Here is a 22,921-nt window from a genome sequence, read left to right as displayed (position 1 = left end):
ATTTTTTTTGGTACTGGGGAATAAACCCAGGGACATTCTCCCTCTGACTATACCCCAGCCCTCTGAATTCTGAAACAGGGTCTCACTAAATTGCCAAGGCTGGCCTCAAACCTGCAATCCTTCTATCTCAGTCTCCCAAGAACTGTGGCTATAGGTGTGTGTGCTCCACCAGGCCCAGTACCTCATTTGTGTTTTTTCACAAATGCTTATTTTTATAATAAACACACACACAGCTCAAATTAAATACGAATGCTCAGGACACGCCCACTTTGCGGCTACAAAACTAGGGAAAATGACATTAGTTCTCATTTTACTCATCTATCTGCAAAAGGCTAAAGGCTGCAGACCTCAACACCATCAGCTAGAAGCTGCCTTTGATGGGAAAACTAAGTGAAAAATTATTTTCAGAGCTATACACATGAACTACCATTGTGGTGATCCCAGCAACTCTAGGAAAGGGGCCACAGAGTTAAGATGAGTGGTTCCATCTCTACTTCTCATACCCAGACAGTCATTGAGGGTTCTTAGGGAGCTGACCAGCTATTCTAAGGAGTTTATTCTTTATTTTTGGTGGTACCGGGGTGGAACCCAGGGGCTTTTCTACCTCCGGGCTACATCCAAGACCTATTTTATACTTTATTTGGAAACAGGGTCTAAGTTCTAAGAGCCTCACTAAGTAGCTGAGGCTGGCTTTGAACCCGTGCGATCCTCTTGTCTCAGTCTCCCAAGTTCTGGGATTACAAGAATGCACCACCAACGCCCGGCTATTCTTTTATTTTTTTGAAACAGGGTCTCACTGAGTTGCAAAAAGCCTCACTAAGTGGCTGAGGCTGCCTGTGAACACGCTACTGATGTCAGGGTGGCTGGACAACAGGTCCTCTGCGGCCACATTTACTCTGCAAAGAGCATCAACAAGGACAGTGAAGCTCTCGGAGGACTCACGGGCCACTCTGCGGTTCTACGGATGGAACCAGGGCATTCTCTGAGCTACACCCCAGCCTTATTTTTTATTTTAAAACAGGGTTTCCGCCGGAGGAAGTGGCGCCTGCTTGTAATCCCCGCGCTTGGGAGGCAGAGACAGGAGGATCGCGCAGGTCCGAAGCCAGCCGCGCTGGTTTAAGAGACCCTGTTTCCAAATAAAAAGTATAAAAATAGGTCTGGGAGTGTAGCCCAGAGGTAGAAGGGCTTCCAGGAAACCCAGTAACACCAAAAATAAATAATAAATAAATAGATAAATAAATAAAACAGGGTTTCCCTGAGTTGCAAAGGGCCTAAGTAGCTGAGGCTGTCCACAAAGTGCGATCCTCCTGTCTCAGCCTCCCAAATGCTAGGATTACAAGCATGCGCCACCACGCCCAGCTAGGGCCACTCCGTCTTTGAAGTCAACTTAATGGTAGGACTGCTCTGGAACTAGGAACTAGCCTAAACAAATCAGCCCTTCACTTATTTTTATTTTTATTTTTTTGCTGCAGTACTGATGGAACCCAGAGGCACTGTACCTCTGAGCTACACCCACCCCGAGTCCTATTTTTGTTTTAGTATTTTTATTTTTATTTTGTGGATCTGGAGATGGAACCCAGGGGCATTCGACCTCCGACCTACGCTCCCAGCCCTATTTTTTATTCTTTATTTTGGAACAGGTCTCACTAAGTTGCGGAGGACTTCACTAAGTAGCTGAGGCTGTCTGCGAAACGTAATCCTGTGGTCTCAGCCTTCTAAACGCTGGGATTACAAGTGTGAGCCACCTCGCCTGGTTTAGTATATTTTTTTCTTTTTTTTTTTATTATTTTTTTTTGGTGGTACTGGGGTTCCTGGAAGCCCTTCTACCTCCGGGCTACACTCCCAGACCTATTTTTACATTTTTATTTGGAAACAGGGTCTCCTAAACCAGCGTGCGCAGCTGGCTTCGAACCTGCGCAATCCTCCTGTCTCCACCTCCCAAGCATGGGGATTACAAGTGTGCACCACCACGCCCAGGGTAGTATTTTTATTTTTTGAAACGGTCTCATTGAGTTGCGAAGGGCTTCGCTAAGTAGTTGAGGCTGGCTGCGAACCCCCATCCTCCTGTCTCAGCCTCCTGAATACTGGGATTACAAGCATGTGTCACCATGCCCAGCCTACAAATCAGCCCTTCTGAAAGGAAATCAGAATGGTTGTAAGCAAGGAGCCCTGATATAGTTCTGAATGACGGCGTTACAAATATAATTAGCAAAACTAGATCCAAACTCCCTGGCTATTATTTTAGTACCCAAGTAATTTACACACAAATTGAAAATACTAAACTTTAATTTCCTGGTCTATAAAACTGAGGTTAGAACCTCCAAAGTCAGCACAGGCCAATCATCTGAAAATGCAAAAATTTCACCTAGGAGTCACCATTTCTAAAACATTTTACAAGGAAATCTACCTGCTGTTCTTGCTGTAGATTATTCTCAACAGAAAACGAGCAGTTACATTTCCAGGAAGGCGCTCGCTCTCACGGTTAGTCACGTACCTGAGGCTGTGTAGCGAACCTGTCGCACTGCTGTGTTCAGCTTAATGTCAAGGCCTTCTGCTAACGCCACAGGCACACAGGAGTAGCCATTTCTCACTGTCAGGTGGCTGCCAGTAAACTCAAAGTCATCATCCTAACAAGGAGAGAAAGAGATCTAGTTCCTGTATTCTTTTTTTCTTTTTCTTTCTTTCTTTTTCTTTCTTTCTTTTTTTTTTGGTGGTACTTGGGTTCCTGGAAACCCTTCTACCTCCAGGCTACACTCCCAGACACCTATTTTTTATATTTTTATTTGGAAACAGGGTCTCTTAAACCAGTGAGGCTGGCTTCAAACCTGCGTGATCCTCCTGTCTCTGCCTCCCAAGCGTGGGGATTACAAGTGTGCGCCACCACTCCTGGCGCCCTATTTTCTTTATCTGTGTCTTTGCTTTGAGTTTTGTATGACAATCAATGCTGAAAAATATAAACTAAGAGAACAGTCAATATTTTAGGCCCAAAACTAAAGAATAACCAAGCAATATTCAACTACATTTTCCCAAGGACATGAAAAAACACCAACAAGCCCCTCATCTGAGGCGCAGAACAAAAGTAGCTTCTTTTTCCTTAGATAAGAGTTTTTACTGTCACAGTCCTACACCCATCAAGCTCAGACCACCCTCAGGAGGCAGGTGTGAAAACTCAAAATGATTAGACAGCACTTAAGTTTATTTGGCTTCTGAGTTCATTACAGATTCGTGAGATATTAAATTCACTGTCTTAATTACATCTTTGTCTAAGAGCAAAATCTGTTTTTATTCCTTAAACTTACAGATTTTTTTTTTTTTTTTTTTTTTGGTGGTACTGAGTTTCCTGGAAGCCCTTCTACCTCCGGGCTACACTCCCAGACCTATTTTTATACTTTTTTATTTGAAAACAGGGTCTCTTAAGCCAGCATGGCTGGCTTCGAACCTGCGCAATTCTCTTGTCTCCACCTCCCAAGCGCGGGGATTACAAGTGTGCGCCACCACGCCCGGCATAAACTTATAAAGTTGAGGAACATTTCTAAAATGTAGAGTCAGTCAAAGCCAGGCATGGTGGCGCATACTTGTTATCCCAGTAATTGGGAGGCTGAGATAGGAAGATTGCAGGTTCGAGGCCGTCTCAGCTTTAGTGAGGCCCTCTGCAACTTAGTGAGATCTTTTGTCAAAATAAGTAATAAAAAATAAGGCTGGCGGTGTAGATTGGACATAGAATGTCCCTGGGTTCAATCCCCAGTTCTACACAAGAAAAAACCCCACCACCACCACCACCAATAACAACAACAAAAAAACTAGTCAGTCCAAGTAGATGACACAATCCATGGCTATGTAGAGAGACCCAAGAGAATCTATTTAAGTCACGATTTGGCCTGGAAGTTAAGAATATTCAAAATCATCTATTTAAACCCAGGGGCCCAGAGACCGTGAAGTTATTAGAGAAAGGCACAGGATCTACACTCCAACATAGAGGCACAGGGAGTAACTTTCTCAGTAAGACTTCCAAAGCGCAGGAAATTAAAGCAAGAATTAATAAGTGGGATCTCTTCAGACTAAAAAGTTTCTTCTCATCAAAGGAAACCATCAAGAACCTAAAGAGGAAGCCTACAGAATGGGAGAAGATCTTTACCAGCCACCACTCTGGTAAGGGGCTAATATCCAGAATATACAAAGAGCTCAAAAGACTCTACACTAGCAAAACAAACAACCCAATCAAGAAATGGGCAACTGAAATGAATAGACACTTCACAAAACAAGAGATACAAAGGGCCAATAGATACATGAAAAGATGTTCTACATCACTAGCCATCAGGGAGATGCAAATCAAAACTATGCTGAGATTCCATCTAACCCCAGTCAGAGCAGCAATCATAAAGAAATCAAAGAACAACAAATGCTGGTGAGGATGTGGAAAAAGAGGAACTCTTTTACACTGTTGGTGGGAGTGCAAAGTAGTTCAGCCACTATGGAGATCAGTGTGAAGATTCCTTAGAAAACTGGGAATAGATCCACCATTTGACCCGGCTATACCACTCCTGGTTATCTTTCTAAAGGGGTGAAATCAGAGAACTACGTTAACAAATCATACCCATGTTCATAGCAGCACAGTTTGTAATAGCCAAAATATGGAACCAGCCTAGACCTCCATCAACAGATGAGTGGATTGCAAAATTATGGGAAATACACACAATGGAATTCTATTCAGCTATAAAGAAAAATAAAATAATAGCATTTGCAAGAAAATGGAAGAAACATTATGTTAAGTGAGATTAGTCAAGCACAGAAAGAGAAGGGACATGTTTTCTCTAATATGTTCAAGCTAGGGAGCAGTGGTAATACCAGAGGGATTCCAGATGATGGAGGGGAAATCTCAGCAAAGCTTGAATGGAAGGATAGGAGAGAAAGAAAGCTGAGGTTGTTCAATGGAGGAGCTACATACGAATATGTGTAATAGCATAAATACAACATGATTAACCTGGACACTCTCTATTGGGGGGGAGGGAAAGGGAGGGGGAAGGGCATCAAGTACAATGTACACCACAAAGTACACCACTCTCAATATGTTCCACTTATATAAAAATTAAATCGGGCGTGGTGGCGCACACTTGTAATCCCTGCGCTTGGGAGGCTGAGACAGGAGGATCGCACAGGTTCAAAGCCAGCCTCAGCTAGAGAGGCTCTCAGCAACTTAGTGAGACCCTGTTTCCAAATAAAATATAAAATGGGTCTGGGAGTATAGCCCAGAGGTAGAAAGCCTCTGGGTTCCACCTCCAGTACCACCAATAAATAAATAAATAAATAAATAAATAAATAAATAAATAAATAATATAATTTAAAAATAAAAAATTTTTTAAAAATCAAAAAATAAATAAAATAAACCCAGGGGCCCTGGGTTCAAACTCCTTGCCAACAATAATAAGGGAAGAAAACAGCTGGGTGGGGTGGCATATGCCTGGAATCCCAGTACTTGAAAAGGCTGAGACAGAAGGATCACAGGTTCAAGGCCAATGTGAAGTAACTTCATGAGACCCTGTTTCAAAATAAAAATAAAATGGGCGAGTGGTCTAGCTCAGAGGAAGAACTCCCCTAGGTGCAATCCCCAGTGTGTGTATATATACATGCGTGCGCGCACACACACACACACACACACAAACCTCAAGAAGAAACACAAAGCCTAAAAGAAAAGTTTATAATTAGAATTTCATAGTACTTTGCTCTTTGAAAGAAATCATTTAGAAAAGAAAGTGCAAGCCAACAACTGGAACAAAGTAACTGCAAAATATAAAAGTGACAAAGGACTTACAGCCAGCATTTAGAGAACACAATGAATTCTTACAGCGAACTTACTAACAAAAAGCCTAACAACCAGATTTGTGTGTGTGTGTGTGTGTGTGGTACTGGAAATGAAACCCAGGGGCATTCTACCTCCGAGCTACACGCCTAGCCTATTTTTCATTATTTTGAAACATGGTCTCACTGAGTTGCAAAGGGCCTCACTAAGTAGTAGCTGAGGCCGTCTACGAATTGTGATCCTCCTGTCTCAGCCTCCCAAATGCTGGGATTACAAGAGTGTGCACCACGCCTGGCTTAACAACCATATATATATATATATATATATATATATATATATATATATATATATATATATATATATATATATATATATTTTTTTTTTTTTTTGACAGTACTGAAGATGGAACCCAGAGGCATTCTGCCTTTGAGCTATACCCCTAGCCCTATTTTTTTATTCTTTATTTTGAAACAGGGACTCACTGAGTTGCAAAGAGCCTCACTAGGTAGCTGAGGCTGTCCTCACCAGATTTTTAAGGTGGGGGAAAAAAATCTGCAGACATTTCATCAAAGGAGACAAGGAACGGTGGACAGGCATGTAAAGAGATGCTGAGCAAGAAGAGATGCATCAGCAGGAAGTGCAAACACCGCTCCATCCAGCAGAGTGGGTGCCATTTTAAAAACTGACCCTACCATGGGTTGGTGAGGTGAGGCTGGGAAGCAAACAAAACTCTGTGTGTGCACACACACTCGTTCTGCCTCGGCTCTACCCCAGGCCCTTTTTTATTCTTTATTCTGAAACTGGGTCTCACTAAGTTACTGTGGTTGGTCTCAAATCTGCAGGCCTCTTGTACTCAGCTTCCCAAGTACTGGGATCACGGGGTTGTGCTATTATACCCTGCCTGGAAGTTTCTCATCAAGTTAAAAATCTACTTTTCTGAGCCAGGCATAGTGGTACACACCTGTAATTCCAGTACTTGGAAGGCTGAGGCAGGAGGACCAAAGGTTCATGGCCAGCCTCAGCAACTTAGTAAAGCCCTGTTTCCAAATAAAAAATAAAACAGAGCTGACAGTATAGCTCCAAGGTAGAATTTCCTGGGTTCAATTCCCAGTACCGCCAATAAATAAATTAAAATCTACTTTCCATAAAACCCTAGCAATTTTACGCCAAGGTATTTACTTAAGAGAAAGACATGAATGCTCACAGCAGATTCATTACTAGCTCTTAAATAGACAACTTAAATGTCCACCATTATACCAGTGAATGAATAAACAATCTGTGTTACATTCTTACAATGGAATCCTACTAAATAATAAACAGAAACAAGCTACTGATAAGCACAATAAAATGAAATCTCAAAAATTTCATACTAAGTGAAATAAGTCATGCACAAAAGGCTACATACAAACTCTATAATGTATATGCAATTGATAATAAGCAAAATGATTATGGCAGAAAGCAAACCAATGGGTGTTTGGGCAGTAGGAGTCAGGATGGGTGATTAACTGCAAAGGTACAGGAGAGAACTTTTCAAGATGATGGAAATGTTCTATATCATGACTACAGAAGTTTGGCAAATCAAAAGGCTCACTAAATTTATGGGTGAATTTCACTGTGTGCTGAAAAATGATACTCTTACAAAAGCTGTCCGAAATCACACACATAAATTAAGTTTCTCTTAGGTATGTGCAACAAAATAAATGATAAAGGAATTTTACCTGATCCCAATGTTTAAGAGAGAGGGTAGAGAGAGGTGTGGCATTAGCAAACTCAAGATTTGCAAAATGCCAATCAAGTATTTGTCTGTCTCTTGATGAGAGATACACATCACTGGAAAATAAGGACAAGGAAGCAGGGAGTTAATAAAAGACATTGCCCCTGTTCCCACCGCACAGCACAAGGGTCTTAGTGAATATGCTCAACTATAAGCCTGGACAGGGACTTGCCTTATGTGAAGAAATTATAAGAGGTAAAGATCATACCTGTCGTATTAACTGCTTTATCCCTGGTGCCTAGACAAATGCCAAGCTCATCTCAGAAAGCAAATTACAGTGGGCCCCTTTTGTCAGGGAGGAGACTTCTTTATACTAAGTCATCTTACATTATGAAAGTTTACTGTAAAAACTTTTTAAGACTTCTCTCAAGGATGGGTAGCATCCCTGGCTATAGAACAAAAGATTTTTGCATACAGAGTTTATCGGCATGCAGTCACTGTTCAATGGAAATAAAGTATAGTAATTTCCTAGTCCCCAGAAACTTAAAGCAGCAGCACTTTTTTTTACAGTCAACACAATGTCCATCTACGACATTTTAATAAAAAATCAGATCATATGGAAAGGGCTAAGGGATATACAGCTGAGTGTGGTGGCAGACACTTGTAATTCCAGGTTCATGGCCAGCCTTAGCTACTTAGTGAGGTCCTCTGGAACTTAGTGAAACTCTGTTTCAAACTAAAAAAATAATAAAATAGAACTAGGGGTGCAGCTCAGAGGCAGAATGTCTACATTTATCTACTGTACAGGGGCGGGGAGGGGTGGAAGGATGGTAAGAAATACAGAAACCTAACAACAAGTGACCTATGTTTACAGATATTTTCCATTCATTAAACAATTTAAAATATACTTACTGAATATAAAAAAAAAAAAATCACTGTGCTTTCTAATTTTCCCTCTAACTCCAACAAAGAAAGAACAGTCAAAGCTATCCTACTGAATATTGGGCTTATTTTCCTTACCTTGGGGGATTAGCTTCCAATTCTTGAAGTTTTTCTTCTAGCTTTCCTTGTGTTTCAGCTAATTCATCATATTCCTGATAAAATTTTAAAAATTACATGAATATGGTTTATCCTGAAAGGTCAGCAATCTACTAGTTTATTTATGCCACAGATATAAGGTCTGAGCTGGGCATGGTGGTACATGCTTGTAATTCTAGAACTTGGGAGGCTGAGGCAGGAGAACCTTAAGTTCGAAGCCAGCCTCAGCTACTTAGTGAGACCCTCCACAACTCAGTGAGACACTGTTTCCAAATAAAGAATAAAAATGGGGCTGGGGTGTGTAGTTCAGAGATAGAATGCCCCTGGGTTCCATACCCAGCACAGAGAAAGAGAAAAAAAAAAAAAAAAAAAAAAAAAGATGTAAGGTCTGAACCATATTTCCTGCCAGATACTGTGTAGAAAGGACTGCAGGTTTGAGGCCAGTCTCTGCAATTTAGTGAGAGCTGTTTCAAAATAAAACAAAATAAAACAAAATAAAATAATAATAAGCAGGGCATAGTGGCATATACTTATAATCCCAGTACCTGGGAGGCTGAGATAGGATGATCAGAGGCATGCAGCTATCCTGAGGAATTGAGTGAGGCTCTACAACTTAATGAGAACCTGTTTCAAAAAAAAAAAAAAAAATTGGGATGGAGGTATAGCTCAGAGGTAGAATCCCCAGTACCACCATTGACACCCCAAAAAAGGGTGAGCTCAGAATTTTTTATTTTGAAGGTATGTTTTGAGCCTGGGATAAAAGGAGAGCATGCAGAAGGAGAAAATAAAGAAGAAACATTGCATATGCCTGTAATCCCAGTACTTGGGAGGCTGAGGCAGAAGGATCACAGATTCAAGGCCAGCCTCAGCAACTTAGCTAAGGCCCTCACAACTTAGTAAAATTCTGTTTTGAAATAAAAGGGGAGTGGGGGATACAGAGGGTGTAGCTCTGAAGCAGAATGCCCTGGATTCTATATTCTGTACTCATTAACACACACACACACACACACACACACACACACACACACACACACACACACACACACACTGGAAAGAAGAAAATACTAGAAGCCTACTATAAAGTAAGGGTGAAAAAAGACTAAGCTACCAGCACTGCCTGAGCACACGCCACGCCCCAGCACTGGATAAGTAACTCAGAATATATAACTTTACTCAACTGTCACAAATGCCCTATAAACTAGGTGTTAGTAACTCCTTGTTATGGGATGAAGTAATTAAGAAGCCCAAGATCACCAGAATAGAAGATCCCAAGTGAGGGATTGTTTAAACCAGACAATTTGACTCCCAACGACTCAGTTCCACGTTCATCACTATTATTCTAAACACTTAGGGCAAGGATTCTGCAAAAGAGCAAATCTCAACCATACCCGCCCATTAAGAGCCCCATGGCTTTGTGTAGCCGACTTTCTTGTAGCGCAGACACTGTGGCTGGCGGCTTTCTTTCTCAGAGTCTCCCATCCACACCACTTGTCCCGAGTAATGCCGCAGGCTCACCTTGCACAGGGCGGTCAGGTCCCGGTGCTTGCTCTTCACTAGGAACTCGGCTGTGATGTCTCTTGGTGGCTTCACTTCAGAGGCTTCTTTGTACTGCTGATGCAGTTCTTTAATTTTTTCTTTCAAATTTACCATCTAAGAGGAAAAAAATACGAATTTCCATTTCAGAAAGTGTAATTTGACCCCAAATTACATGTACTCTTGGGTTCTGGCTCCTCTCCCCACTGTTACGCAAGGTCCTTGGAATCCTTAAAACCCATTTCTACATCAAGACATTTGGGAAACAGGGAACAAGGTTACAAGGCCTATCAGCTGCATAACACTATCAGGTCACTAGGACTGGTTCTTGCCTTCCTAAACAAATTAGAGGGAAGAAATATCTATTAAAAAATAACAGTAGCCAGGCGTGGTGGTGCATGCCTGTAATCCCAGCATTTGGGAGGCTGAGACAGGAAAATTGCACAGGTTCAAAGCCAGCCTCAGCTACTAGTGAGGGCCTTTGCAACTCAGTGAGACCCTGTTTCAAAATTAAGAATAAAAAATAGGGGTAAGGGTATTGTTCGGAGGTAGAATGCTCCTGGGTTCCAACCCTGGTACCGCTAAAAAGTATTAAATTAAAAAAAATCTTCAATTTAACTTAAACTTATCTTGGAAAGCCAATTGTTATGGTTTGCTTTTTAAAATATGTAAAAGGTCAAGCTAGGCATGGTAGTGCACACCTGTTAATCCTAGTACTTAGGAGACTGAAAAGAGAGGATTGCAGGTTTGAGACCAGGCTTAGCAACTTAATGAGATCTTTATTTCAAAACAAAAAAACAATGCCGGGCGTGGTGGCGCACACTTGTAATCCCCGCGCTTGGGAGGCGGAGACAGGAGGATCGCACAGGTTCGAAGCCAGCCACGCGCGCTGGCTTAGGAGACCCTGTTTCCAAAATGAAAATGTAAAAATAGGTCTGGGAGTATAGCCCGGAGGTAGAAGGGCTTCCAGGAACCCCAGTACCACCAACAAAAAAAAAAAAGAAAAAAAAAGAAAAAAAGAAAGAGCTGGGGGTATAGCTTGGCGGTTGAATGTCCCTGGGTTCCATCCCTACCACCAGAAGAAGAAAAAAAAATTAAATAAGACAGGTAGAAGGTCAAATCGTTACATAAAGAACCTTACAGAACCACTCCTGGTGTTTGTTCTCTTCAGGTTCCTGGAGAGTGACAAACACTAGGAGGCAAAGCCCGAGACAGGGCCTGCAGGTGCCCCTGCAGTTGGCAGCTCCAGCCACTCTCCTCGTCTCACCCTTACACAATCCATGAGGATGCGAGCACGCTTTGACAAGAATGGAGAAATGAGGCAGTGAGAGGGTCACAGGGACACCCAGTCCCATTAGAAAGACTCCTACCTGCCCTGCCCCACTACCACACAGCCTTTCTCACTAAGCCATGATGCTCGCAGTTGGCAGTAGAGAAGTCCTCAGCCGAGAAATTGAGGTAGGGGTGTTGAACTCTCTAGGAAAATAACTGGCAACAAGCTGGCAAGTAATTTGTTGATCTCCTTAAGAGTTCAACAGAAACCAGGCATGGTGGGTGCACGCTTGTAATCCCAGTACTTGGGAGGCCAAGACAGGAGGATCCCAGGTTTGCAGCCAGCCTCAGTACTTAGTGAAGCCCTCTGCAACTTAGTGAGACACTGTTTCAAAATAAAAAGAATAAAAAAATTGGGCTGGGAGTGTAGCTCAGAGGTACAATGCCCCTCGGTTCAATCCTCAATACTACAAGAAAAAAAATAGTTCAGCAGGGAGGGTCCTGGGCTGGTTTTGAACAGCTAAAGGAAACTAGACAGAGAGGAAAGACAGATTTCCACTACCAACAATGTATCAACAGCATCAGAATAAAGACTAACAGATCAAACAGTGCTCTTCACTAGTCATTATTTTCTTAATTATGAGTTTCAGCTGTGCGGATCTTCTCTTCATGGAAATAAAAAACCAAAATGCCTTTAAAGGTTCTGAACTGAAGGCTTTCCCCCACTGAAGCTTCTTCAGCTATGAAGACATATCACATTCCACCTTATTCAGAAGTTCCTTCAGTTCTTCCTGAGTTCTCACTATTTTCTTCCAATGTTCAATCTGCTCGTCTTTCACATGCTTTTCTTGTAACCTGTGGGAGACAACACACATGTCCCAACCACTCCGCAGGCTCCGCAGCACAAGGCAGGCAGCCATCAAGAGCATTAGAGGCTATCAAGCCCCCCCGGAACTTCTAATACTCAGGGAAAAGAAAGTTGGCTGGTGGCAAATTACTATCTAGGTTATGTTAAATACAGTAACAAACCATAAAAGAAGTGAATTTCAGAATAAAAAGGGGCCTTAAGTATAATTCTTCAATTTTAAATGTTTAAATCGTGTAATTCTTCAATTTTAAATGTTACTTTGGAATTTAACAATGAAAACCAAGTAAAAAGGAGCTTAAGATTTATTGAAAAAAGCATAAAAAGCAAATCTAGAAGGTAAACTCACTGTACAAACTGTATCAAAGTACTTACTGAATAACAACTTCCAATGCCTGGCCAAGGGACACGGGCTTATTATTGAGAACATTGAAGTCTAGTTGGTGACTAAGGTAAGATGTAGCTTCTAGTAACCGGTTAAATTCTTGCTCTACCATTTCATCTTTCTCTTTAGGAACCTGAAAATCCGAAGTATAGCAGAGTTGGTCCTTATAATATAGACTAAACATAATCATCCATGAAGACACAAATGCCCAACAGTTTAAAAGATCAAAATATGTATCTCAAAGAAGTCTTGGAGGACAATGATTTGAAATTTCTTTTCTATGAAGTGGTTCAGTCCATTTAAATGAGATATGAGATGTTTGTGCCCTGGTATTTCCCTCTTTCCCTAATTTGGCCCTCAGAGGTAGGACTCTGCGGACTAACAGTCACAAGATTTACAGTGGGGTTAACTGAGGTCACATAGAGCACAAGGTGCACTGAGCTGACATGCACTGAGTTGAGCTGGGCTGACATGCAAATGACACGTTAGAAAAGTCCCAGAGAACAAAAGCTATGTTAACACCCGAAGACCTTCCTGTGGCAGGATGGGAAAATAAGTCCAAGTTATCTGCTTTCCCTTAAAGGTGACAGGATGTCAGGTGGTAGTATGGAAGAAAAGAAATGAAACCTATGGCTATTAATAAGAAAACACTAGTGTCTTTACTCTTTTCCACAGTTATGTTTTATGGTACTGATAATTTCAGAATTGAATGCCCCTTATTGTTCTAAAGAAAGGAAATGGACTGCAAAGTAGGCTATCAGCTGCTAGACACGCCTGAAGCCATGCTGTGCCCCTGCCTACTGACATCATCCATTAGTTGACACCTGCCTCTCTGCTACTTAATTCTGCCCCAAAGGAAACTATTGCAATCCTACTGCTGAATTCATTGCAGCAGTGATAGAATAAAACACTATGTCTAAGGCAAGCATCTCTTGTCAAGCCAGGCACTGACTGGGAAATGGGACTCAAAACGGACTCACTTTATAGCCAACCTAAAATCACTAACAAGAAAAAAAGCACTAAAGAAGTTCTAGTAAACACTAACAGAGAGGAGTGATCTTTTACAATCAGAGATAACCGATTATTGACAGGATCATCATAGTAAGATTCTACCTGGCTTGAATTTCTTGTTTTTACCTTTGCAACTAAACAGATGACTGTGAAGCACTAGCCTCTCTACTCCTTTACTGACCAATACAAGTAACTCTACCAGATGAGCCATCACATGGCAAAAAGAATCTCGTTAGAAGTTCAATCAGCACTAAAAAAGAAAGGGAGCTACAACTCTCCTTTGGATGTATAAATATATCACATTTCATCAAAACCACACTTGAAGCATTAAGTTCTAAAAGACTATACATGGCAGCCATTAGGATATTTTAACTCTTAGCTAAAGAAAATCTAAATTCCTACAAATCTTCTGGTTTGTGTTGAGAACTGAGGCAGAGAATCAGGCTTTGGATGCTTGTTGCCATTTATGTTTCAGGACAGTCCTAGGACCTGGTGGAGCAAAAACATCTGACCTACCCATTCAACTCCATGGCCAAAGAGCGCTCTGCTGAAAGAGACCCTCTTGTTAGGAATGCCATTCACTTTCTCATCCATTTTTTTCCCCCTTACACCAAAGTGATGATCATGTACAGAGCAACTTGAATAATGAAATTCTCCTCAGAAACTTGCTATTTGTAGTGCAACTCTGCAATGACGTTACAAAAGATAGTTGTACAAATCTAAATTTAATTATTTCAAAAAGGAAACAACTACATTCCAAGTGAAATCTATGCAATTATGCAGTCTTAACTGATCATAGATACAATGTGCAAGCCTGGTTTCCCTTGAAGTACAGAAAGGTGGTATCTCTGCATGTGGCTTCTAAAATGCCTAGTAAGAGGATGCTATAGCAGTAAGAGGGACAAGATCGCGTATGTCTCTACCATAGGACGGAATGTGCCAATACACAAGAATGCAAATGAGACAGATTAAAGCTCTTCCAGTGTCAACCGGATGGCTTGCTTCCGACAAGCTTTAATCTTTGTAGCTAAGGTTATAGTCACATAAGGAACTTTATACTGAGAAAGTATGCAGTGCTCAGGCTCAGTAACTGGGGTCCAGCGTGTGTGGTAGAGAAGTATTTAAAGGGACACTGTCAAGGTTAGAGGGACCAAATTGACCTTTTGTTTCTTCCCTCTATTTTCTGAGCAGCCCGCTTGATTCATGACACTTTCCCCTTTAGTCCACCCATACTCCCCACAAAAAAACTGACGGTTTTACATGCGCTTTCAAATGACAAAAACTTGAATGGCACCAGCCCAACATATAGGCGCAACTCTACAACAACAAACCAGTGTGAATGTGTGATGGAGAGGATCTTTGAAAGGAAAAGATTTAAGTGTCGAGCTTTTAATGGGTTATTGTAAAACAGTGAGGAAAATGATTTGAAAAATTATGAAAAAAATACCTTGACAGTGTCCTTTTAACCAGTGCAGCAGAGAGAAAAATAAACTGTAAATAACAGCCCAACAGCCACGTCAGGTTTAGTTTTTTATGACAGCAGTAAAATCAAGGCTTTAAACACACAGCATGACAGAAGCATTCTGTTAGCTCAGAAGCTGCAACCATCAGAGAAATAAGGGATAAACTGTACAGAGACCAAAATGGGAAAGTCAAGGCATAGAGATGGGGATAAAAAAGGCAATTTAAAAAAGACAGGGAGTCTGAAAGCAACGAGAAACAAAGCCAAATGTAATAAAAGAAAGAAAAACACAGAACGGTAACATAATCAAACAAACAAAAATCAAACAAAAAAATACTGCCACATTTGACTGACACCAGAGGATAAGACTGCTTCTCCAGTCACCACTCAGACCTGAGGCTCAGCTTGATGAGATATGTGAAACAGAGTCAGCAACCGGACCCCACCCATTTTAAGCAGGTAGGGAGATAGCGCGTGTGCAGCCAGAGAGCACTTTGAAGCCTGGCTGTTCTTTAGTACTTTAAAATTTCAATTTGAAATTACAGGAATATTTGGAAAATAATAGATAAAATATTTGTCCATTGGGAAACCAATCTCACCAGGAAAAAACCATGTGTTTTAAAATACATTAAAATCCTGACCTCATTTCTAAAAATAAGTTAGAAATGTTCTCTGACATATCTGGACAATGAATAATAGCAAACGACTATCCTAACCCCCTTAAACTCTGTGTTTCAGGTCATCTTTTCCCTCTTTGTGAGAACCTTTGGATTCTTTTATTCTACAAATAATCATGGAAAACAAGTAACATAAAGGAATTGAAATACTGGCAATCTCTACAAGTCACAATAATTTAAATTTTATCTGACCATTTTATTCCAAGTCCTTAAAATTCCATTCTGAGAAAGAAACTCAACAAATGATTACAAAAGATTAAGTACCATGTCAGAAGGCAAATAAATTTCTACAATACAACAAAGTAGGAACTTGTTACAGCAAACAAAGAAGCATTTTTTTTTGGGGGGAAGGACCAATAATGCAGTCTTTTATCAAAGAAACAAAAAGGAGTATCATTTAAACAGATTTTCATCAGGCCTTTGCAAAGCCATTAATTTCTTAATCATGGTTACAGGTAAAAGTGTACTGTACCTTTCAAATTCTAACAGATTTTGATAAGTCTAATGTTCTAAATGTGTTCAATCCTATTACTTTTTTATTTTTATTTTTGCAGTACTAGGGATGGAACTCGGGGGCATTCTACCTCCAAGCTATACCCCTAGTCCTATATTTTATTCTTTATTTTGAAACAGGGTCTCACTAAGTTGCGGAAGGCCTAAGTAGCTGAGGCTGGTTGCAAACCCAGATCCTCCTGTCTCACCTCTCCAAATGCTGGAATTACCACCACGCCCCGCTTCTCAATCCTATTACTTTTGAGTTCTAAAGGACTGTATGAAGCATCCCTGAACATGCTCAACTGTGTGCCTAGCTCTTGTAGAATAAATTTAGAGAAAACCAAATTTCTGGACAAGGTCTCTAACCCTCTAGGAAGTAACCTCAAAGGAAGAACAAATTCCTTAGTTCTACCTCTGGTTGCATTCTATCATCACAAGCTTTTTAGGTCTTCAAAAGCACTTACATCTATCTTACGTCTAGTATTCATACGCTCTCTAGCAGCAGAGCAGAATGGAGTTAAAATGCAGTAATGTTGCAGGTACAGAAAATTCTGAGATTTAGCCAGAGAACTCCTCAGGAAGAATTAAACTTTAAAAACAGCAATAATGACCAAAGCTGGCCAATGGAGGCTCTCGTCAATCTCCACCTCCCTCATCTTCACGCCACTGAGTGCGTCTAGAATTACAGTGATACAAAAGATTAAGATTAGTTCTTTTGGCAAGACTCAGAAGAAGAAATTTATATCTCAAGAATCTCTAATTCAGATTCTTCCAAATAGTCATGGGAAAGGAGATAAAGCTATTATCCTTAAAGGGAGAATAAGGACAACAAGCATATCCTTTATATAAATAAAAGTCAATGTGATTCTATAAATGGAGAATGCTGCTCCCCCCAACTTTTTGACTCAAATCTTTAAGGGGATATAAGTGAATGACATACTTAAAGCAATAATCAGGGTGTGTGGAGAAGCACACACATCTAAGAAATTCATTCTAGTAGTTTTTAGCACACAGTAGATGTGCTCAGGAAATGCCTATTAAATGAATAAATATAGTCTGGAAAAGCAATGCCAGTACTGTAACTATACTAGGGTGGACTATTTTCAAACCTCAGGACTATTTTCAAACCTCAGGATCATTAAAGGAAGGCAGGAGATTTTTACATTTACAGGAAGTAGGGATCACCAGTTGTGATTTTAAAGGATTTAGGAAAGACTGCTATAAAAACACTGAAAAGCAAAAAGGATAGAAGGTTTGTGTCATAAAAAAAATAAATATAACACCCGAGACAATTCTACGTGAATAAAAATGAATCACCCTGCTGGTGATAACAGCTGCTGAGAAGACCTACAGTTAACAGTTTTGGAAGAGAACTGGGCACCTAACACCTGTCAAGTATTAGAAGAAAACCCAAATCAGCTTCTAAACAGTTTCTGGGCCTGTCAATCATCCTCAGGAACAACAAATGTTCCAAAGGGGAGCAGGGGAGCAGAGATCCTGTAATGCAGAATGCTAAAGCACTGAAATTACTCATTTTTTTCTTTTTTCGGGGGTGGGGGGGTGGAACCCAGAGGCATTTGACCCCCAAGCCACACCCCCTGCCCTATTTTGCATTTTTTTTTAAAATGGTCTAAGTTGCAGAGGGCCCCACTAAGTAGCTGAGGCTGTCAGCGAACCACGATCCTTGTCTCAGCCTCCTGAATGCTGGGATTACAAGTGTGAGCCACCATGCTTGGCACAAATTACTTTTTTTTTTTTTTTTGATGGTACTGGGATTCCTGGAAGCCCTTTACCTCCAGGCTACACTCCCAGACCTATTTTTATACTTTTTATTTGGAAACAGGGTCTCTTAAGCCAGCGTGGCTGGCTTCGAACCTACGCAATCCTCCTGTCTCTGCCTCCCAAGAACGGGGATTACAAGCATGTGCCACCACGCCCGGCTAAATTACTCATTTTTTTAACCTTCCTCTCAATTTAATTACTAGTCGGAGGCTAACTCCATTGCGTGTTTGTGGGCAGCTCCTGTATTAGCTCTGCTTTTACAGACTTAAGTTATGAGAGATCTTCTCTATTTACAGGAATATTCTTAATATCCCTACAATATTTTATAGTATATATTATATCCCTTAATAGAACAGCCCTTGTTCTCATCATCCTGAGTCACAAAATAAAGTTACCCTATACAAACAGAAGCTCAACACTAGTTGCCTATATAGGACCAGAGGAAAAAAGTAAGGTAAATTTAGAGATCTTGTGATTGTAATTAAGTACTAACAACTAGTAGGCAAGGAGATTAAAACCATGTAGCCTGTAAATACATTATGTCATTAGCCATATCAACAACATTAACAAAGCAAAAAAGCACTACCTAAGTGATTGTCATCCCCTATAGCAACAAATTGGCTGGGTATGAAGATATATCCTTAAGACAATAAGTGATATTTATAACTGAGTAACTACTGGCCTCAGACAAGACAAAATAATTCATTTCTATGTACTTAAAACAGGACCATCAAATTGCCCTTTTTGAATAAGCCTGTACATAAAGATTGGAAAAACATACTCCTTTATATCCAACAGTCACCAAAGAAAGAACAGTGGCTGGGCAGAATTCCACTCTAGGTGGGTCTTGCTGGCTCCCAGAGACAACGCTCAAGAAAGCTCTGAGGAGGAGATTTGGCACCTGCAATCACAGAGGCACACCAGCACACGCCTGTGCCAGCTTCCCTGAACGAGCAGGCAGGTGTAGCAGAGCAAGTATGGGAATTAGAGCACCAGGCAATGATTCTGGCTCTTCTACATACTGAGTAGCAGTGACTTAGGCAAACCGTGGGAGCATTTGTTTTTCTCCTACAAAATAAGAAAATAGCCGGGCGTGGTGGCGCACGCTTGTAATCCCCACGCTTGGGAGGTGGAGACAGGAGGATCGTGCAGGTTTGAAGCCAGCTTTGCTGGCTTAAGAGACCCTGTTTTCAAATTTAAAAAAATATAAAAATAGGTCTGGGAGTGTATCCCGGAGGTAGAAGGGTTTCCAGTACCACAAAAAAAAAAAAAAAAAAAAAAAAAGAAAATAAGTACCGGGCATGGTGGCACACCCTTGTTAATCCCCGCACTTGAAAGGTGGAGGCAGAAGGATCGTGCAAGTTTGAGACCCCGTTTCCAAATAAAAATATAAAAAATAGGTGTCTGGGAGTGTAGTCTGGAGGTAGAAGGGATTTACAGGAATCCCAGTACCACCAAAAAAAAAAAAAAAAAAAAAAAAAAAAAGAAAAAAGAAAACTACTGATCTACTTATGCTGTGAGAGCTCTAAAGCTATAACACATATTTGTAATTATAAGCATAAATAAATAGGGATCTTTGTACTTGTCCTGTAGGCAAACAGTAGCCTACTAGTCAGTAGTTGCCATTCTTGCTGTGAACTAGATGCTAGACTACTGGAGACAGAAAATACAGATAAAACTTAATACAAACATAAGAAGTTAGAAAAATCCTATGTAGGTCAGAGTTGCATCACTTGAAAAGTATCAATATCCCTGCATAAAAAAATGCTTAAAGCCACACTGAGGTTAACAATTATTTAATCAGGTGACACTCAAAGGGTTGGTCCTGGTAAGATATGGAGCTTTCTTCAAAAAGTCTTGCTATAAAAGTCATCATCTGAACAAGAATGTGGCTAATGACATAATTTATTTACAGGGCATAAGGTTTTAATATCATCACCTACTAGTAACCAATAGTGTAGATTGGCAGTCGGTGCAGGCCACACTTGAGAGGAAGAGAATATGTCCTGGTATACTATTTGAAAACAAAATTTTTAGCCAGGCATGATGGTGCAGGATTGTAATCCCAGTACTTGGGAGACCGAGACAGGAGGTTCCCAAGTTCATGACCAGGATCAGCAACTTAGTGAGGCCCTCCACAACTTAGTGAGACCCTGTTTCAAAATAAAGAATAAAAAATAGGAATGGGGTGTAGCTGGGAGGTAGAATGTTCCTGTGTTCAAATCCCAGTACTGAAACACACACACACACACACACACACACACACACACACACAAACAGAAAGCAAAACAAAACAAAAAGTTTAAAAAACTGCTATGAAAAGCAAAAACCAAAAAACCCAAAAGGGCTGGGGATACAGCTCAGTGGTAGCATGCCTGGAGCACTTGCCTAACAAGCAGGCTCTGGGTTAAAGCCCAACTACTCCAAGAAAGCATTGCTTTTGCCAGGCATATCTGTAATCCCAGTATTTGTAAGGTTGAGATAGAAGGATTGCAGGGTAGCAGCCAGCCTCAACAACTTAGCGAGGCCCTCCTTTGAAATAAAATGCAAAACAAAGCAGGTGGTATAGCTCAGAGATAGTATCTGGTTGAATGCCACTAGGTTCGATTCCCAGTACAAAAAAAAAAGTCTCTGGAACACTGCTTCAACAGCCACAGGCTGAAGTCCCAACTTGCCTTCACAAATGCTCTCCTTCCCTCCAAATCTCTCTCCCAACCACACCCACCTGCGACATACATCCATGCTTCCTTGGCTCTTCTGGAGTAACCTGTTCCTTCTAACTTCTTGCAAATCTGCATTGATTTTATGCTACGGATATATTTATGTGTGCTGTGTTTGTGATCTTTTTAAATGTTTTAGATCAGCCAGGTATGCTGGCACACACCTATAATTCCAGTACTCAGGAGGATCACAGTGTTCAGAGCCAGCCTCAGCAACTTAGCAAGACTCTGTTTCAAAATAAAAAATAACAGGGTTAGGGGTGTAGCTCAGAGGTAGAATGCCCCTGGGTTCAATCCTCAGCACCACAAGAAAAAAAAAGTTTTATACCAAGTTAAAGGAGCGGTGCAGGAACAGAACAGATAAAACACAATTGGACAAGTGAGAGTTCATTTATAGTACTTTGTACTTCTGTGTATATTTCTAAGTCTCCAGAATAAAAAACTAAGAGAGCCAGGCATGGTGGTGCATGCTTGTAATCCTAGCATTGGGGAGACTGAGACAGGAAGATCGCAGTTCGAGGACAGCCTCGGCTACTTAGTGAGGTGCTTTGCAACTCAGTGAGACCCTGTTTCAAAATAAAGAATAAAAAATAAAGCTGGCATGGTGACGCACGCTTGTAACCCAAGTGCTTGGGAGGCTGAGACAGGAGGATTGCACAGGTTCGAAACCAGCCTCAGCTACTTAGTGAGGCTCTCAGCAACTTAGTTGAGACCCTGCTTTCAAATAAATTACAAAATAGGGTTGGGATATAGCCCAGAGGTAGAAAGCCCCTGGGATCCACCCCACAGTACTACCAAAAAAAAAAAAAAAAAAAAAGGGCAGGGGGGCTGGGGCTGGGCATAGTGGAACACACTTATAATCCCAGCATTCGGGAGGCTGAGACAGGAGTATTATGATTTGCAGCTAGCCTCAGCTACTTAGTGAGATTCTTTGCAACTCAGTGAAACTATTTCAAAATAAAGAATTAAAAAAAAAAAAATATATATATATATGTATATGTATGTGTGTGCTTGGGATGTAGCTGGGAGGTAGAATGCCCCTGGGTTTCCACCTCAATACCACCAAAAAAAAAAAAAAAGTACTGGGGGTAGCTTGGAGGTAGAATGGCCCCCCGCCTCTTACTATCCCCAGTACTGCAAAAAAAAAAGGGGGGGGGGTCGCACGACATTTTATATATATAAGTATCACAAGACTGTAGCAGAATCTTTCTTATGCATCTCCATGTCTTTTACAGATTTCTGTAGAATAATAGAAAATTATTGAATTTTTAAATTAATCTCTACTTCATCCTTTCTTTTTTTTTTTTTTGGTGGTACTGGTGGTAGAACCCAGAGGCTTTCTACCTCCGGGCTATACTCTCAGACCTTTTTTATATTTTATTTGGAAACAGGGTCTCACTAAGTTGCTGAGAGCCTCACTAAGTAGCTGAGGCTGGCTTCAAACCTGTGCGATCCTCCTGTCTCAGCCTCCCAAGCGTGGGGATTACAAGCATGCGCCATCATGCCTGGCTCTTTCTCTCATTTTGATAATTCTCTCCAAAGCCTCCCACAACCCCTGGGAGAAAATGTGGAGAGGATGGTACAATGGAAACTATGTCTTAGAAATCTGTCCTTTCCTGATATGAACCCAATAAAGCCTAGAGGAATAGGTGAGGATGTCCCTAACACCCTTCACACACTCACAATTTAAGAGTCAGAATCTTTCTACTTTTAGTAACAACAGCTATCATCTACACAGTTTATCTTCCCTTTCTCAAAATATAAAGATAATAATGTACTTATATCTCTGGGGGTATAACTCAGTGGTGGAGCATTTGCTCCATGGGTGATGCCCTAGTCTGACCCTCAGCACTGGGGGAAAAAAAGTACAGTGCACACATCCTGATAAATGTGGACTCTTACTTGACAGGGGATTGGCAGATTTCCACTAAATATAAACTTTTGAATTTCACTCACCCCTAAAAACATCAGGACTAACTTAAGTAGTGTATGCCTACAGTAAAGTGGTTAAAATACTTTCATTTCCCCATACCAATTATCACTTTTGTGCTACTGTCATACAAAGGATAAGAAGCTCCTAAGCTTCTGGTCAGCAAATAATGAGAATACTTGGAATAAAACCACCATTTGGCTATCAGCCTATCAAAAGCTTGAGCCTATAAACACAAAA

General features: G+C 40.9%; 1 protein-coding gene across 2 annotated transcripts in view; it reads right to left on the bottom strand.

Annotated features, from left to right (window-relative positions):
- The window catches only part of KDM1A (lysine demethylase 1A), a gene marked incomplete at both ends in the record, with an annotated part of 86,114 nt that overhangs the window by 6,409 nt on the left and 56,784 nt on the right, over positions 1 to 22,921 (bottom strand). For both annotated transcript variants that reach the window (XM_080690970.1, XM_080690971.1), the window contains 6 exons: positions 2,495 to 2,627; positions 7,516 to 7,627; positions 8,532 to 8,605; positions 10,065 to 10,199; positions 12,119 to 12,209; positions 12,595 to 12,737. In XM_080690970.1, the coding sequence (XP_080547096.1) occupies positions 2,495 to 2,627; positions 7,516 to 7,627; positions 8,532 to 8,605; positions 10,065 to 10,199; positions 12,119 to 12,209; positions 12,595 to 12,737 (688 nt within the window). The remainder of the gene's footprint in view (positions 1 to 2,494; positions 2,628 to 7,515; positions 7,628 to 8,531; positions 8,606 to 10,064; positions 10,200 to 12,118; positions 12,210 to 12,594; positions 12,738 to 22,921) is intronic.

Source organism: Muscardinus avellanarius (assembly GCF_963383645.1).
Source record: "Muscardinus avellanarius genome assembly, chromosome: 3".
Taxonomy (NCBI): Eukaryota; Metazoa; Chordata; class Mammalia; order Rodentia; family Gliridae; genus Muscardinus; species Muscardinus avellanarius.
The sequence above is the reverse complement of the archived record's forward strand: the minus strand, read 5'-3'. Positions and strand labels throughout refer to the sequence as shown.